The 18,572-nt window shown below is 47.8% G+C and overlaps 1 protein-coding gene across 1 annotated transcript in view; it reads left to right on the plus strand.

The window, feature by feature from the left end:
- The window catches only part of LOC126248296 (transforming growth factor-beta-induced protein ig-h3-like), a 414,865-nt gene that overhangs the window by 343,848 nt on the left and 52,445 nt on the right, over positions 1-18,572 (plus strand). Inside the window, exons 9-10 of the mRNA XM_049949161.1 lie at positions 1,386-1,523; positions 1,607-1,722. Of these exons, the coding sequence (XP_049805118.1) occupies positions 1,386-1,523; positions 1,607-1,722 (254 nt within the window). The remainder of the gene's footprint in view (positions 1-1,385; positions 1,524-1,606; positions 1,723-18,572) is intronic.

Raw genomic sequence — 18,572 nt, forward strand, 5'->3', positions numbered from 1 at the left:
GACTCGTCCGTGAACATAACCTGGGACCACTGTTCCACTGACCATGTACTGTGTTCTTGACACCAGGCTTTACAGGTTCTCCTGTGACCAGAGGTTAGTGGAATGCACCTTGCAGGTCTCCGGGCGAATAAACCATGTCTGTTCTCGGCGAATAAACCATGTCTGTTCTGTCGTCTGTAGACTGTGTGTCTGGAGACAACTGTTCCAGTGGCTGCGGTAAGGTCCCGAGCAAGGCTACCTGCAATACTCCGTGGCCGTCTGCAGGCACTGATGGTGAGATATCGGTCTTCTTGTGGTGTTGTACTCTGCGGACGTCCCGTACTGTAGTGCCTGGACACGTTTCCTGTCTGCCGGAATCGTTGACATAATTTTGAGATCACACTTTGTGGCACACGGAGGGCTCGGGCCACGACGTGCTGTGTTTGACCAGCCTCCAGTCGCCCTAGTATTCTACCCCTCATAACGTCATCAATATGTGTTCTTTGAGCCATTTTCAACACACAGTCATCATTAGCAGGTCTGAAAACGTCAGCACACTTACTTTGTGCACCGTACTCTGACATGCACCAACACACCTCTGCGTATGTGGACTGCTGCCAGCACCACCGTGCGACGACGTATGGTCATACCCCGACGTGATTTAAACCCGCAAACTGCCCACCAGAGCGTTGATTCACCATGTATCAGCATGATCCTTAATTTATGAGCATGAGTGTACATCACACATAAACGGTTACATTTTATAAACAAAGATGGTACCTTGAAATTACTAGATGCAGAGAACATATAGCAAAAACAGAAGGATTACTTCGAAATGCAAAGAGCATATAACAAAACAACACTGTTATTTCAAAGTACGTTTTAAAGCATTGTGGAGATTTTTGGTTGAGTTTATGAATACATACGTTAGAGTAGATATTTCAAGTGGTATACAAGTCATTTTCGTTTATGTAGACTAACTTTTGTACTCGTTTTCGTAATCGGGTGGCATGTTACAAACCTTAAGTGGAACGATTATGATGGCAACGGTGGTAAAATTATATATAAATAACAGTTTTGGTTGAGATTCAGAGATAGAGTATGAAACGATTTCGAGAAAGAGAGCTAAGTTTTGAATATGCTAGAGCTATGGGTTTGCTAAACTTGTATCTGTAATGTGTTATTTACTTAGTTATAATACGTAAGAGTCGGTACGTGTCTTAGAGTACTTGAAAATACATCGTAGATATAAAATCTCACCGATTTTGCGTGAATAGGCAAGACTCGAATCCAGAATAAATTTGGTTGGCTCTATTCTAAAAGTATAATTCATAGCAGTACATTTTTACGCATACATGTTTACATACGATACCAGACTAGATATTTTCAATCTACGTGATGTGCAGCGAAGAGCTTGCTGCAGCTGCTGCAGCAGGAGCGGCTGTACTCCTTCATGCAAGTGGTGGGCACCGCCGGGCTGGACGACGCCTTCGACAACTACGGCGAGTACACCGTCTTTGCCCCTGACGACCAGGCCATGGAAGGTAAGTGATGCCTAGGCTGCCTGCCTTTCCGCCTTACGGACACGGAGATGACGGACCCTGACGTGTGTGTGTGTTGTGTGCAGCGCTGCCTCCACAGCGTCTGCAGGAACTCCGCACACAGCGGGAAAAGGCCCGCCAGTTCGTCCTCTTCCACGCCACCCAGGGCCGCATCAACAGCCACGACTTCACCGACAACCAGGTTTGTGCAGAACTCGTAAGCTCTTACAACCCGTGCTTCTGAAGACATGTGTCCCTCAAAAATGCTAATTGGGCCTCCAGTTTGTGTAAGTACAAAAATTCTTATCAATGACTTGAACCCATAGGCAGGATGTCCTATAACTTAATTCTGGGCAACAGGCTATAAAATGGCAGGAGACGGGCTAGAGCTTACAAAGGCAACCTCCCCTTCGCACCCCCCTCAGATTTAGTTATGTGGACACAGTGGATAGGCCTTGAAAAACTGAACACGGATCAGGAAGAAGTTGTGTGGAACTATGAAAAAAATAAGCAAAATATACAAACTGAGTAGTCCATGCGCAAGATAGGCAACATCGAGGATAGTGAGAGCTCAGGAGCGCCGTGGTCCCGTGGTTAGCGTGAGCACCAGCGGAACGGTAGGTCCTTGGTTCAAGTATTCCCTCGAGTGAAAATTTTATTTTTGCAAAGTTATGATCTGTTCGTTCGTTCATTGACGTCTCTGTTCACTATAATAAGTTTAAAGTCTGTGTTTTGCGACCGCACCGCAAATCGTGCGATTAGTAGAAGAAAGGACTTGCCTCTCCAATGAGAACCGAAAACATTTGATCGCAAGGTCATAGGTCAACCGATTCCCCCACAGGAAAACACGTCTGATATATTCCATACGACACTGGTGACGGCATGTGCGTCACATGACAGGAATATGTTGTCGACCCACCTAACTTGTACACTTGGCGAATGGGTAAAAAGATTCTTCTACCTTGCCCGATTTAGGTTTTCTTGTGGATGTGATAATCACCCCCAAAAAAGTGATGAAAACATAAGAGTTTGTCACACAAACTGAAAATAAAAAATTAAACGTTTCACTCGAGGGAATACTTGAACCAAAGACTTCTTTTTTTGTGTGTGTTTTTATTTGGATACAAAATTAGGCAGTTCACAAACACTAAATGAAATGCATCCTCTGCAAAAACAAAAAAAAAGTCATTGTAAAACAAATCACAAATGTAAAAGAACAGGGATTCAAGAATGTTGCTTTTATTTATTTATTTATTTATTTATTTTCCATAAAGATCACTCTGTTAAAAGGAACATGTAGATCATTTCATGGTATAGTATGTGCATTATATATGGAGCGGTGAGAGAAGCGTGAGGTTCATTATCAGCTGTCAAATGTGCACACCGACTGCACCCGGCACGTCCCAACTGCGTGGGGGGCCGAGGAAGACTGCCTGAAGATAGTTGGCAAAGGTTTTCCGATAGTGTGACCATCTATGAACCTCATTGTGGGCTTGCTGCAAGAAATACCAAAAGTCGAGTCGCGACTTGGCAGCATCCCCATAGAGGTACGCGATCGTCCAACCTTTGACCCACATGATCGAGTGTGATTTAGTCGCCGGAAAGTAGTCACTCTCCGGATGTAAGAAGGAAGCAGGTGTAATATGTTGCGGGGTCACACGGAGGTAGCAAGCCACCATCTGTCTTCCTAGGAGCCATACGTCCTCCACCGTGATACAAGTTAAGCGGTGATGGTCGTCATCCACTTGGCGACATTTCGGGCATAGTGGAGTGTCCACTAGTCCAATTGCATGGAGTCGTTGGTTGGTGTTGAACTTGCCACAGGTGACAGAGAACCACAGTGCCCGAACGAAGGTAGGAAGGAATTTTTGGTTCTCATGTCTCCAAATCTTCGGCCAATGCAACTTGGGGTGTTTGAGTTCAATGACATTACGACTTATCCGTCGTAGCAGCCAAACATAAAAATCCTTCGCGCGTGGTGGTCTCGTGAGCGGAAGCTCGTCTCTGATATAACTAAGTTCCACGATAAATGTTGATACATGCGCAAAATGTGACGTAATGTTGCCCACCGCCACCGGAGGTGTGAGGGACGCTGGAACTAGGAGATCCAGTAGGCGGGATGTAAGGGAATCACGCCCGCTACGCCATTGCTTGTACATAGTGGCTAGAAGGAGCGCCGTCGCTCGGCAGTGAACATTCGTAAGTCCGAGTCCCCCCTTGTCCGTAGGGAGCGTGAGCGTTGCGTATCGTACCTTGAGGGGTGACCCAATCATCACAAAATAGCCTAGTGCTGATTGAAGTCGACGTCCGAGCGTGAGTGGTAGGCGCAGGTTCTGCGAAATATGCACCATTCGAGAAACCACGTAAGTGTTCAGATATTCGACTCGCTGCAAAGGATCAAGGCGCCGTATGAAATGTTGTCGGACCATGGTACGTGTTGTCTGTAAAATACGTCGGTAGTCAACTGCCGCAGTATGTTTTACAGATGAGGTAAAGTCTATGCCGAGATAGCGGAATCGTTGCACATAAGGAAACGGACTGATTTCTTCCGGCGTAAGGCCCCTTCCAACCGGCATTGCCGCTGATTTGTTCATGTTCACTGCACTACCCGCCGTCACACTGTGGTCCAACAACAGTTCAAGGACCGTCTTCACCTCTTCCTCAGAACGAACGAGCAGCAGGAGGTCGTCCGCATAGGCACGAAATTTGAAGATGTAGCCCCGCAGTTCCATCCCAGAAAGAGAATATGTTAGCCTCCCAATTAATGGTTCCAACGCTATCGCGAACAGCAGCATCGAAAGAGGGCAGCCCTGGCGAATGGATCGTCGAATTTGAATGGGCCCTGCTATACGCCCATTAACCTGTACCAAGGATTGTGCGCCTCCATAAATCCTTCTAATGAGATCAGTAAAACGATCTGGAAATCCCATTTGTTCCAGTACAGCGTACAGATAGTTGTGGCGCACCTTATCAAAAGCACTGTCAAAATCAACCGCCACCATCGCCGCTTTAAGCCGGCACTCCTCCGCCAGCGCTATCACATCACGGCATTCGCCAGTAGCTGTTTGCACATTCACCGATCCACCCGGTGTCGTCTGTTCTGGAGAGAGAACGCTACGAATTAACATACGACATCGGGACGCTAGCAACCGTGCAAAGATCTTATAGTCGGCATTAAGCAGGGTGATGGGACGATAATGTGTGACCGTAATTCCTGGCTTCGGTTTATGTACTGGCACCAAGAGGCCTTCCATAAAAGCCGGTGGAATAGGCGCAACGCAATTTAACATCTCGTTGTACATTTCCGTCCATCGCGATGCCATTTCGTTGCGAAATTCTCGATAAAATTCAGCAGGAAGTCCATCAATGCCTGGGGACCGATTCAATTCACCCTTTGCGATCGCATCATGTACTCTCGTTCCGCAGCTGAGCACGCTAACCACGGGACCACGGCGCTCGTCAGTTCACACAGACCTTGATTTTGCCCATCTTGCGCATGGACTACTCAGTTTGTATATTTTGCTTATTTTTTTCATAGTTCCACACAACTTTTTCCTGTTTTCTCGATTGATCTGTGTTCAGTTTTTCAAGGCCTATCCACTGTGCTAACTTATAATTAAATCTGAAGGGGGTGCGATGGGGATGTTCCCTGGTTAGCATCCAATTGTCATGTGAGTCGTTAGATACGCAAGAGTTGTTGCGAATGAAACGTGGGTACCATTATACACTGTCCAATCACATTAATGTGATCACCTGTCAAAAACCTGAATAACCACCTTTTGCAGCGCTGACGTGAGCCGGTGAGATTCTGGAAGGTGCCTACTCCTGTGCCGTGGCCACCTAACCTAGGTTTCTCGGTTGAAGATCCGCGGTGCGAATAGCCAGATAATGGTAGTCTCACCAGTTCGCGATTGAATATAAATCCGGGGAGTTTGGTGGCCAGGGGAGTATGGTAAACTCATCTTGATGCTTTTCGGACCAAGCGGCTGGTTCAAATGGCTCTGAGCACTATGCGACTTAACTTCTGAGGTCATCAATCGCCTAGAACTTAGAACTAATTAAACCTAACTAACCTAAGGACATCACACACATCCATGCCCGAGGCAGGATTCGAACCTGCGACCGTAGCGGTCGCTCTGTTCCAGACTGTAGCGCCTAGAACCGCACGGCCACTCCGGCCGGCGGACCAAGCGCGTCCACTGCTAGTTGTGCGATACGTTGCATTGCCCTGCTGCCAGATTCCATCGTGCCGAGGAAAAAACATACTGCATGTAGGGGTCGACATGTTCCCCAAGCATAGATGCTTACTAGAGTTGATCCACCGTGCCTCCCATATGACGAGATCACCAAGGGAAAGCCACGAAAATATTCCCCAGATCTTAATGGTCCCTCTTCGTTACGACGATCGTTACAGCGCCATACCCAACGGCCATCTCTCCAGTGGAGGATAAAACGCGATACATTTGAAAAGGCCACCTGACGCCGCTCGGTGAACGTCCAGTTTCGGTATTCGCGTGCATGTATAAGATGAACATCAACAAAAGCAAAACGAGGATAATGGAATGTAGTCGAATTAAGTCGGGTGATGCTGAGGGAATTAGATTAGGAAATGAGACACTTAAAGTAGTAAAGGAGTTTTGCTATTTGGGGAGCAAAATAACTGACGATGGTCGGAGTAGAGAGGATATAAAATGTAGACTGGCAATGGGAAGGAATGCGTTTCTGAAGAAGAGAAATTTGTTAACATCGAGTATAGATTTAAGTGCCAGGAAGTGGTTTGTGAAAGTATTTGTATGGAGTGTAGCCATGTATGTAAGTGAAACATGGACGATAAATAGTTTGGACAAGAAGAGAATAGAAGCTTTCGATATGTGGTGCTACAGAAGAATGCTAAAGATTAGATGGGTAGATCACATAACTAATGAGGAGGTATTGAATAGAATTGGGGAGAATAGGAGATTGTGGCACAACTTGACTAGAAGGAGGGATCGGTTGGTAGGACATGTTCTGAGGCATCAAGGGATCACCACTTTAGTATTGGAGGGCAGCGTGGAGGGTAAAAATCGTAGAGGGAGACCAAGAGATGAATACACTAAGCAGATTCAGAAGGATGTAGGTTGCAGTAGGTACTGGGAGATGAAGAAGCTTGCACAGGATAGAGTAGCATGGAGAGCTGCATCAAACCAGTCTCAGGACTGAAGACCACAACAAGGACAACATTCCGTCCTTCATCGGCGGTGAACAGCAGTCTGCACGGTTGCTTGAACCAAACGCCTGCCACGGTGGCACATACGCAGCAACGTTCGCTGAACGGTCGTTAAGGAGACACTGTTGGTAGCCCATCGGTTCATCTGGGCAGTCAGTTACTCAACAGTTGCAGTTGCACGCCTAGTCGCCCGCACACACATCCACAGCCGTCGTTCACCCTGTCGTCCGTGTCCGGTGGTGCACCACAGTTGCCTCAGCGCCAGTTTTAGATAACGCCTTTTACCTTGCATGGTATAAACACGGCAGCACGCGAACAGTTTACTAATTTAGCCGTTTCTGAAATGCTTCCACCCTTGGCCCGAAAGCAAATGATCATTTCGTTCTGGACGTCAGAAAAATCGCAGCGTTTCCGCGTTACGACAACGACTGCACTGTTTTCCGCATCCCCAGGCACGCTTTATACTGGGTGTTACAAAAATGTACGGCCAAACTTTCAGGAAACATTCCTCACATGAGCCGGCCGAAGTGGCCGTGCGGTTAAAGGCGCTGCAGTCTGGAACCGCAAGACCGCTACGGTCGCAGGTTCGAATCCTGCCTCGGGCATGGATGTTTGTGATGTCCTTAGGTTAGTTAGGTTTAACTAGTTCTAAGTTCTAGGGGACTAATGACCTCAGCAGTTGAGTCCCATAGTGCTCAGAGCCATTTGAACCATTCCTCACATGCCCGCATCTCGTGGTCGTGCGGTAGCCCGGGTTCCCGGGTTCGATTCCCGGCGGGGTCAGGGATTTTCTCTGTCTCGTGATGGCTGGGTGTTGTGTGCTGTCCTTAGGTTAGTTAGGTTTAAGTAGTTCTAAGTTCTAGGGGACTGATGACCATAGATGTTAAGTCCCATAGTGCTCAGAGCCATTTGAACCATTCCTCACACACAAAGAAAGAAAACATGTTATGTGGACATGTGTCCGGAAACGCTTACTTTCCATGTTAGAGCTCATTTTATTACTTCTCTTCAAATCACATTAATCATGGAATGGAAACACACAGCAACAGAACGTACCAGCGTGACTTCAAACACTTTGTTACAGAAAATGTTCAAAATGTCCTCCGTTAGCGAGGATACATGCATCCACCCTCCGTCGCATGGAATCCCTGATGCGCTGATGCAGCCCTGGAGAATGGCGTATTGTATCACAGCCGTCCACAATACGAGCACGAAGAGTCTCTACATTTGGTACCGGGGTTGCGTAGACAAGAGCTTTCAAATGCCCCCATAAATGAAAGTCAAGAGGGTTGAGGTCAGGAGAGCGTGGAGGCCATGGAATTGGTCCGCCTCTATCAATCCATCGGCCACCGAATCCGTTGTTGAGTAGCGTACGAACACTTCGACTGAAATGAGCAGGAGCTCCATCGTGCATGAACCACATGTTTTGTCTTACTTGTAAAGGCACATGTTCTAGCAGCACAGGTAGAGTATCCCGTATGAAAACATGATAACGTGCTCCATTGAGCGTAGGTAGACGACGAAACTAAAATGAGCTCTAACGTGGAAATTAAGCGTTTCCGGACACGTGTCCACATAACATCTTTTCTTTATTTGTGTGTGAGGAATGTTTCCTGAAAGTTTGGCCGTACCTTTTTGTAGCACCCTGTATACCCTCCACTGCTAGTCCTACCACCTGCTGTCCGCATTATTGCGCATCGACGTCGAACATAGGCGGTGCTCACATTAATCTGATTAGATCGTGTAATTCGGTTCAAACAAGTTGTCATCTGAGAGGTTGCGGCCAGGACTGTGCCCTCCAGCAGCGCAGCAGTTGGAGCCTGCCCTTGTCGGCGCAATGCATTCTGCCTGCCGACTGTTCTTGTATGAGATTTCCTTTACCTTTGGCTTCGCATGCCTTAATATTGGCGATGAAAGTAGTCGAAAGGTGTGCATAGGGGAGACGCTATTAAGATCTACACTACGCCAGCGTCAGAATTTTACTTGATTTTCTTAGAAGATAGAAACTTTAAACTCCATACTTGTGAATTAAATACTGAAAAATTTTCAAAAAAAGTCCTCTTACGAAGGTGCGTAACTTTGGGAAAATCTGTTATTCCAATCATCTATTTGTCCGTCTCCTCCTCCCTCCTCTCTCTGCTTCTTCCTTGCCCCTCTCTCTGTCCATCTCCTCCTCTCCCTTTTCTCTGTCCAGCTCCTCTTCTTTCCTTTTCTCTGTCCATCTCTTCTCTCCCCTCTCTCTGTCCATTTCGCCCTCGCCTATCTCTGTCCATTTCCTCCTCCTCCTATCTGTACATACATCCCCCCCCCCCCCCTGCTGTCTGCCCATCTCGTCGTCCTCCCTTCTTCTGCACACTCGACCCCCAATAGGAGGCTTGTGGATCTTACCCCTACAGTACAGCCCTACAGTATTTCTTTCCAGATTGTAAATAATATGTGTACCAAATTTGACTGAAATCCCCCCAGGGGTTTAAGATGAGCTTTTCACCCTTGGCTTTCCTCGCGCATGCACATGTCAGATATATTTTACACATATTTAACATATTTCACGCTCATTTGTACACATATTTCACCTACGAGGGTCACTCCAAAAGAAATGCACACTATTTTTGTAAAAATACAGTTTTCATTCTGCATGTGTGACAGTTTTACAGTGTGTAGATACATCCTTCCCGCTTGTTTTCAAACTTAGTTCAACTGGTTCCCGTGAGTGGCGCCGTCACAGCATGTCTTCAAGATGGCTGCTAGCTATACTTGACGTTCGTCAGAAGCAACGTGCTGTCATAGAATTCCTGTGCTGTGAAAACGAGGCAGTGGGAAACATCCAAAAGAGTTTTAAAAAGGTGTATGGAGATGCTGCTGGCGATCGCAGTACAGTTAGTTGGTGGGCAAGCAGGTTACGTGATGAAAGTGGGCACGGCAATATTGAGGATTGTCCTCGCAGCGGCAAGCCTCGTACTGCACACACTCCAGACAATGTGCAAAGAGTTAACCAGTTGGTGATTGCTGACAGATGCATTACAGTGAACGAATTGTCACGCTACGCTGGGATAGGGGAAGGAAGTGTTTGCAGAATACTGAAAGTGTTGGCGTTAAAAAAGGTTTGTGCCATTTGGGTTCCCAGGATGTTGACAGTGGCTCACAAAGAAACAAGAAACACGGTGTGCAGCGAACTTTTGGAACAGTACGAGGATGGTGGAGATGAATTACTTGGTAGAATTGTGACAGGTGATGATGAAACATGGCTCCATCATTTTTCACCAGAGACGAAGAGGCAATCAATGGAGTGGCATCGTGCAAATTCACCCAAGAAAAAAATTCAAAACCACACCTTCTGCTGGAAAAGTTATGGCTACGGTGTTTTTCGATTCCGAAGGACTCTTGCTCGTGGACATCATACCAAGTGGAACCACCATAAATTCTGATACATATGTGACGACACTGAAGAAACTTCAAGCTCGACTGAGTCGTGTTCGACCACATCGGCTAAAGCAGGATGTTTTGCTGTTGCACGACAATGCATGGCCACATGTCAGTCAAAAAACCATGGAAGCGATCACAAAACTCGGATGGACAACACTGAAACACCCGCCTTACAGTCCTGACCTGGCTCCATGTGACTATCATCTCTTTGGGAAACTGAAAGAGTCTCTTCGTGGAACAAGGTTTGAAGATGATGACTCCCTTGCGCACGCTGCCAAACAGTGGCTCCAACAGGTTGGTCCAGAATTTTACCGTGCGGATATACAGGCGCTGGTGCATAGATGGCGTAAGGCAATTGAGAGGAATGGAACTTACATGGAGAAATGAAAATATTGTTCCTAAAGGATGTATCTACACACTGTAAAACTTTCAAACGTGTAGAATAAAAGATGGATTTAAAAAAAATAGTGTGCATTTCTTTTGGAGTGACCGTCGTATATGTCGAGCAAACTTCACCGTGCAGTTCTACTTTCGCGCAGCTCAATGTTTATGACGTCGTATTTCCTGAACTATGTGCTGTGAAATGATGTAATTTTGCAGGTGCATCCAGTGTGTATGTGCCTACTGTCTAAGAAATGTGTTGTGAATAGATTTAGCAGCAAAGAAGTAATACATTTAAAACGTCATGAATGATACGGTAGATTTCTCTCGCATGTCAGTATTTGAAGTCATATTTCTTGAACTATGAGTCACACAATGATATATTTCTGTACGTACATTCAGTGGCATATGTGAGTACTATCTGACAAAATTGTTAGGAATAGAGTTGAAGCAAAGAAGTAATAAATTTAAACATCTTGCATGATGCAATGTGCAGTGGTTTTTCAAACATTCAGTGTTTATGAGGTCGTATCTCCTGAATTAAGTGTCGCACAATGACGTAATTTTTCTGGTACATTCAGTGGTATATGTGAATACTGCCTGCAAAACGTCAGGAATACTAAGGTAATATATTAAAATGTCATGTGGCAGCTTTATTGCATGAGCAGCGAAAATGTAGTAAGCCACAACGTTTTTCCTTTCATCATTTTGTGGGGATCGTCAGCGAGAAAAAGTTTCGTGACGGTCTGAAATTATGTCTAAAGTTTGTTGCAAGTCTCCAAATGCTCTCAGTCTCCGACACTGGCTGACTAAACTATGGGTAATGTCCAGTCGTGAGCTACACTGCTTTTTCACACCGACCCTTTTGATAGGACGGTGGTTCTTACCCCCACAGTGATTCTTTCCAGATATTAAATGATATGTGAACCAAATTTGGTTGAAATAGGTCCAGTGGTTTAGGAGATGTGATACATACATACACTACTGACGATTAAAATTGGCACACCACGAAGATGACGTGCTACAGACACGAAATTTTACCGACAGGAAGAAGATGCTGCGATACGCAAATGATTAGCTTTTCAGAGCATTCACACAAGGCTGGCGCCGGTGGCGACACCTACAACGTGCTGACATGAGGAAAGTTTCTGTGGTGTCACCGCTAGACACCACACTTGCTAGGTGGTAACTTAAATCGGCCGCGGTCCTGTAGTACATGTCGGACCCGCGTGTCGCCACTGTGTACTCGCAATCCTAGCGCCACCACATGGCAGGTCACAAGACACGGACATGACCTCGCCCCAGTTGTACGGACGACATAGCTTGCGACTAGACCTATCAAGTATTCCTCTCATTTGCCGAGAGACAGATTAAATAGCCTTCAGCTAGTCCATCGCTACTACCTAGCAAGGCGCCATGTGTATCATTGCTAATTGCTTACTACTATGCAAGAGATGTATTTCAACAAGAAGAACATCATTAAAAGTTAAGTAGATGACAATCTCTCTTCTTTTCTTTATAGTTTTTCATCCAGTCTCCTGTTTCAGAATTTACGCCCGTCTGCGTTAGTTTCGCGTGCACCTAGCCACTCATTGTGTCGAGACCTTAGGGAATCGACACAACAATATTTTGGCGCCGAGGAGTGGTGCCGCGCCCACGTTGCAGTCTTTGTGTTATACTTGCTCTAATTTGCTTGTGTCATGGCTTCGCCGCATTCTCCAGATGTACTGTCCGAATTTTTTCGCTTGCAGAATCAGCAGACGCAGGCGTTATTGGAAGCCCTTGGACAGCTCGTCCAGGGTCAACGTGCGCTGCAAACCGATGCGGCGGCAGCCGTTTCATCGCTACCGCAGCCACACACCGCTGTCGCACCGCCATTTAGGCCCTTTGAGGCCCATAACGAGAGCTGGACTGAGTGGGCCGATCAGTTCCGGTTCCACCTCACAGCTTATGGAATTCAAGGTAAAGAGCGGCAGCCGTTTTTGCTTTCTTGTGTCGGTGTGTCTACCTACCGTGTGATAGTGAAATTGTTTCCCCGACGCGACGTAGCAACTCTGTCCTACGAAGAAATTTTGTCGGCTTTAGATGCCTATTTCAAAGAAACAGTAAATGTAGTTGCCAAACGGTATACGTTTTTTCGTACAAAACGTACGGCCGGTCAGACTAACAGGGAGTGGGTAGCAACTTTGCAAGGCCTTACTAGAGACTGCGCGTTTGCCTGTGAATGTGGCCTCCCATATTCAGATACTATGGTGCGTGATGCAATTGCACAGAACGTTTCTGATGTTCGCATAAGGGAACAGATTTTGAAACTAGTTAATCCCTCCCTGCAACAAGTGATAGACATATTGGACAGGCAAGACACACTTGACTTTGCTCAGGCATCATTTGAAACTTCGCCAGCAGTGTGTCACATTAATCGGCCCGCCGGGCCCGCTGCACGGGACGCTAAGCGGCCCTCGCGCCCGACTTCGCTGCGGCCGCCTAGCTTGCAACCACGTGCGCCGCGTAAGCAAGCAAATGCAGTGAAATCTTGCCCGCGGTGTGCAATTAGACATTCGCGTGAAAATTGCCCGTCACGCCAAGCTATTTGCTTTTACTGTCAAAAGAAAGGACATGTACAAAGTGTTTGCCAGAAAAAGCTTAGGTCAGACAATCACACAAATTCCAGGCCCTTTGCTTCGCGCCGGAATCGAACCCAGGACAATCAGGCTCGTGGACCTTCGCCCATGGACATTCATGTCGTTCATTCCCACCCGTCCAGTGACACTTTAGCTAACAGTGACTGTGTTCGTCCCACCCAAAGTGTGCGTCGACGTCGCCGGAAATCCCGTAAAGTCGCAAGTGCTTCTGTACCTGTCTCAGTTCACATTGCACGAGACAGTCCCTCTTGTCGTCAACAAGACAATAAACTTTTTGTGGACTTAGACTTTGCAGGAAAAGTGATACCATTCCAGCTCGATACCGGAGCTGCTGTTTCATTGCTCAATCACGACACGTACAAACAACTGGGCGCCCCGCCATTGCGTGCCGCAAATGTTACGTTAACTAGTTACTCAGGACAGCCGATCCCTGTGTTAGGCCAGTGCAGCCTTCTTGCCACATACAAGGGACAGACAAAACTTGTATCATTTTACGTTCTTCGTTCCTCTAGTGCAGTGAACTTGTTTGGTTTAGATTTGTTTCAATTGTTTAATATGTCTATTGTAAATCAGGTCCTATCCGTGAATCAGACTGTGCCTTCCGCCAGTGTTTCTAGTCTTTGTGAAGAATTTGCAGACATTTTTGCACCGGGCCTGGGTTGCGCTAAGAACTATGAAGCGCATTTGGAACTGAAAGACAACGCGCAACCAAAATTTTTCAGAGCGCGCAATGTTCCCCACGCATTGCGTGATGAGGTCGCAAAAACATTAGCCGAATTAGAATCTCAAGGTGTAATTGAACGTGTGCAGGCTTCTCTCTGGGCCTCACCCTTAGTCATTTTGCCAAAACCTTCCGGAAAACTGAGACTTTGCGTGGACTTCAAGGCCACTGTGAATCCACAACTTGTGACTGCTACTTTTCCTTTGCCCCGCCCGGAAGATCTTTTTGACAAACTGTGCCCGGGAAAATATTTTTCAAAATTGGACCTAGCAGATGCGTACTTGCCACTACCTGTGGACGAAGAATCCCAGCGCGTCTTTGTGGTTAACACGCATCTTGGCTTGTATCGCTTCAAAAGACTGCCATTCGGGTGTGCATCCGCCCCTGCTTTATTTCAGCAATATTTACAAACTATTTGTGCGTCGGTCCCTACTGCTGCGAACTATCTGGACGATATTGTGATCTCAGGAAAGACAGAAGCCGAACATTTGCAGAATCTCCGGACCTTATTTCAGGTCTTGCGTCAGAATGGTCTTCGCTTGAGGAAGGACAAATGTGTTTTTTGCTCGTGACTTACCGTACCTGGGGCATGTCATAAATGCCCAAGGTATACATCCGAGTCCAGAGCACCTTCGTGCCATTCAGGACTTGCCGTCACCGCAGAACTTAAAACAGCTACAGAGTGTGCTGGGTAAGGTAAATTATTATCACCGATTTGTGCGCAATGCTTCTTCCATTTCAGCTCCGCTTCATCGCTTACGCCGTAAAGGTGTTCCGTTCGTCTGGACGACGGAATGCGAACGCGCCTTTCGCCAGTTGAAATCGGCGTTACTTTCAAATACTTGCCTGACGCCATTCGATCCCCGAAAACCCCTTTTGTTGATGGTAGATGCATCGGATTTCGGGATCGGTGCTGTGCTTGCGCACAAAGATGGCTCGCATGATCGCCCTATTGCCTTTGCGTCAAAATTGCTCTCATCTGCGCAAAGAAATTATTCACAAATAGAGAAGGAAGCTTCGGCTCTTGTGTTTGGTGTAACAAAGTTTCACGATTTCTTGTATGGTCGTCACTTTACCATCATCACGGACCACAAACCTTTGACATCGCTTTTTCATCCGAACAAGCCTGTACCTCCACGTACAGCGCAGAAATTCATTCGCTGGTCACTTTTTCTCTCGCAGTACCGCTACGATATCTTGTATCGGTCCACTGCTAAGCACGGCAACGCTGATGCGTTGCCCCGTTTGCCGGTTGCTGAGGATAAAGCATTCGATTCTTCCGAACTTGCTTGCATGTTCATTGATTCGGAAGCCGATGACGTGGTCGCATCGTTTCCGATTGATTTTCGTCGTGTAGCTACAGCCACAGCTGCTGACCCTGTCCTTGCTACTGTTTTGCGTTTTGTTGCTACGCAATGGCCCTTGTCCAAGTCACGGATCGAGGATCCTTTGGTTCGCCGTTTTTTTTGCTCACAAGGAGAGACTTTTTGTCCGACGTGGTGTTTTGTTGTTGCGTTCCGATAATGATCAATCCCGAGTCGTGGTCCCACGTTCGTTACAGTCCTCTGTCTTACGGCTTCTTCACCAAGGACATTGGGGTATAGTGCGAACGAAACAACTTGCTCGTCAGCACTGTACTTGGTTCGGAATCGATGCTGCGATTACGAATATGTGCTCCTCTTGCGTCGCGTGTGCCGAACAACAATCCGCACCGCCGCGGAAATTCTTTGCATGGCCGAAAGCCACTTCCCCTTGGCAACGCTTGCACATCGATTTTGCTGGTCCATTCTGGAATGCTCGATGGTTGGTTGTGGTCGATGCTTTCAGTAATTTTCCTTTTGTTGTCCGGATGTCTTCCACGACGTCTTCTGCCACAATCCAGGCCTTGTCTGCTATCTTTTGCATTGAAGGTCTCCCGCAGACTATTGTTTCCGACAATGGCCCACAATTCATGTCCGCAGAATTTCAGTCGTTCTGCAAGGCCAATGGTATTCACCATCTGACATCCGCGCCGTTTTCGCCTCAGTCAAACGGTGCCGCGGAACGATTGGTCCGGACTTTCAAGTCCCAGATGTTGAAATTGAAAGAGTCGCATTCACGGGAGGACGCTTTGTTGCTCTTTTTGTCTTCATATCGCTCTCAGCCTCGCGATGGTCGCTCGCCGGCTGAATTGCTCCATGGTCGTCCTCATCGAACTTTGATGTCTTTGCTGCATCCGCCACATCAGGTTCCTGTGCAGCGGCAGTCTCCTGCTTTTGCTCCTGGCGACGTTGTCTATTATCGCAACTATCGCGGTTCACGGCGTTGGCTCGCAGGGCGCATTCTTCGCTGCCTCGGCCGCGCGATGTATTTGGTTTTGGGGGCCTCTGGTGAGGTGCGTCGGCATCTCAATCAGCTGCGCCTCTGTCGTCGCCTGGGTTCTGCCGCTCCCCGTCTGCTTTCAGCGACGGAGCCGTCAGGTCAGCGCCCTGGGGACCCATCTACTGGCTCGCCTCATCCCCAGGTGTTACCGACGCTGCCTTCCATTTTGCCTCATGGCGTCGCGCCGCCGCAGCCGCCGCCGGCGCCGCCCGCGGTGGACGCGTCGCTGCAACCGCCTGGCGCCTCCCTGGGTCACGCGCCGCCGCTCGCTTCCCGTGACCAGCCGTCCTCCGCCATGGACCTCTTGCCCGCTCCGGACCAGATGTCGTCTTCGCCCGTCGGGTGCTCCGACCACATGGAGGTCGACCCCGCGGCTCCTCTTATATCATTACGTGCGCATACACCTCATGTTGACGTGCACCCTGGACTAGGTTTGCAGGCGTTTCCTAGCTCCCCTCGGACCGAATGGCCGGGTGCGGGTGGCACAGCCTCGCCTGTTGTTAGGCTCCCCACCTCATCGCATACGTCAACATGGGGTCCTCCCCACGGCGGGCGGAAGCCTTATCTCACGACCGTTCGCCGATTTGCGGGGGAGGAATGTGGTGTCACCGCTAGACACCACACTTGCTAGGTGGTAACTTAAATCGGCCGCGGTCCTGTAGTACATGTCGGACCCGCGTGTCGCCACTGTGTACTCGCAATCCTAGCGCCACCACATGGCAGGTCACAAGACACGGACATGACCTCGCCCCAGTTGTACGGACGACATAGCTTGCGACTAGACCTATCAAGTATTCCTCTCATTTGCCGAGAGACAGATTAAATAGCCTTCAGCTAGTCCATCGCTACTACCTAGCAAGGCGCCATGTGTATCATTGCTAATTGCTTACTACTATGCAAGAGATGTATTTCAACAAGAAGAACATCATTAAAAGTTAAGTAGATGACAATCTCTCTTCTTTTCTTTATAGTTTTTCATCCAGTCTCCTGTTTCAGAATTTACGCCCGTCTGCGTTAGTTTCGCGTGCACCTAGCCACTCATTGTGTCGAGACCTTAGGGAATCGACACAACAGTTTCCAACCGATTTCTCATACACAAACAGCAGTTGACCGGCGTTGCCTGGTGAAACGTTGTTGTGATGCCTCGTGTAACGACGAGAAATGCGAACCATCGCGTTTCCGACTTTGATAAAGGTCGGATTGTAGCCTATCGCGATTGCGGTTTATCGTATCGCGACATTGCTGCTCGCGTTGGTCGAGATTCAATGACTGTTAGCAGAATACGGAATCGCTGGGTTCAGGAGGGTAATACGGAACGCCGTCCTGGATCCCAACGGCCTCGTACCACTAGCAGTCAAGATGACAGGCATCTTGTCCGCATGGCTTAACGGATCGTGCAGCCACGTCTCGATCCCTGAATCAACAGATGGGGACGTTTGCAAGACAACAACCATCTGCACGAACAGTTAGACGACGTTTGCAGCAGCATGGACTATTAGCTCGGAGACCATGGCTGCGGATACCCTTGATGCCGCATCACAGACAGCAGCGCCTGCGATGGTGTACTCAACGACGAACCTGGGTGCACGAATGGCAAAACGTCATTTTTTCGAATGAATCCAGGTTCTGTTTACGGCATCATGATGGTCACATCCGTGTGTGGCGACATCGCGGTGAACGCAATTGGAAGCGTGTATTCGTCATCGCCATACTGGCGTATCACCCGGCGTGATGGTATGGGGTGCCATTGGTTACACGTCTCGGTCTCCTCTTGTTCAAATTGACGGCACTTTGAACAGTGGACGTTACATTTCAGATGTGTTACGACCCGTGGCTCTCCCCTTCATTCGATCCACGCGAAACCCGACATTTCAGCAGGATAATGCACGACCGCATGTTGCAGGTCCTGTACGGGCCAGATCTCTCAACAACTGAGAATTTCTGGTCAATGGTGGTCGAGCAACTGGCTCGTCACAATAAACCAGTCACTACTCTTGATGAACTGTGGTATCGTGTTGAGGCTGCATGGGCTGAAGCTGTACCTGTAGACGCCATCCAAGCTCCGTTTGATTCAATGCCCAGGAGTATCAAGGCCGTTGTTACAGCCAGAGGTGATTGTTCTGGGTACTGATTTCTGGTGATCTATGCACCCAAATGTCGTGAAAATGTAATCACATGTCAGTCCTAGTATATATATTTGTCCAATGAATACCCGTTTATCATCTGCATTTATTCTTGGTGTAGCAATTTTAATGGCCAGTAGCGTACACAAATACTTAAATTTTTGTAATTTGTATGGATTACAGACCCTACACTAA

Source organism: Schistocerca nitens, chromosome 3 (genome assembly GCF_023898315.1).
Source record: "Schistocerca nitens isolate TAMUIC-IGC-003100 chromosome 3, iqSchNite1.1, whole genome shotgun sequence".
NCBI classification, from domain to species: Eukaryota; Metazoa; Arthropoda; class Insecta; order Orthoptera; family Acrididae; genus Schistocerca; species Schistocerca nitens.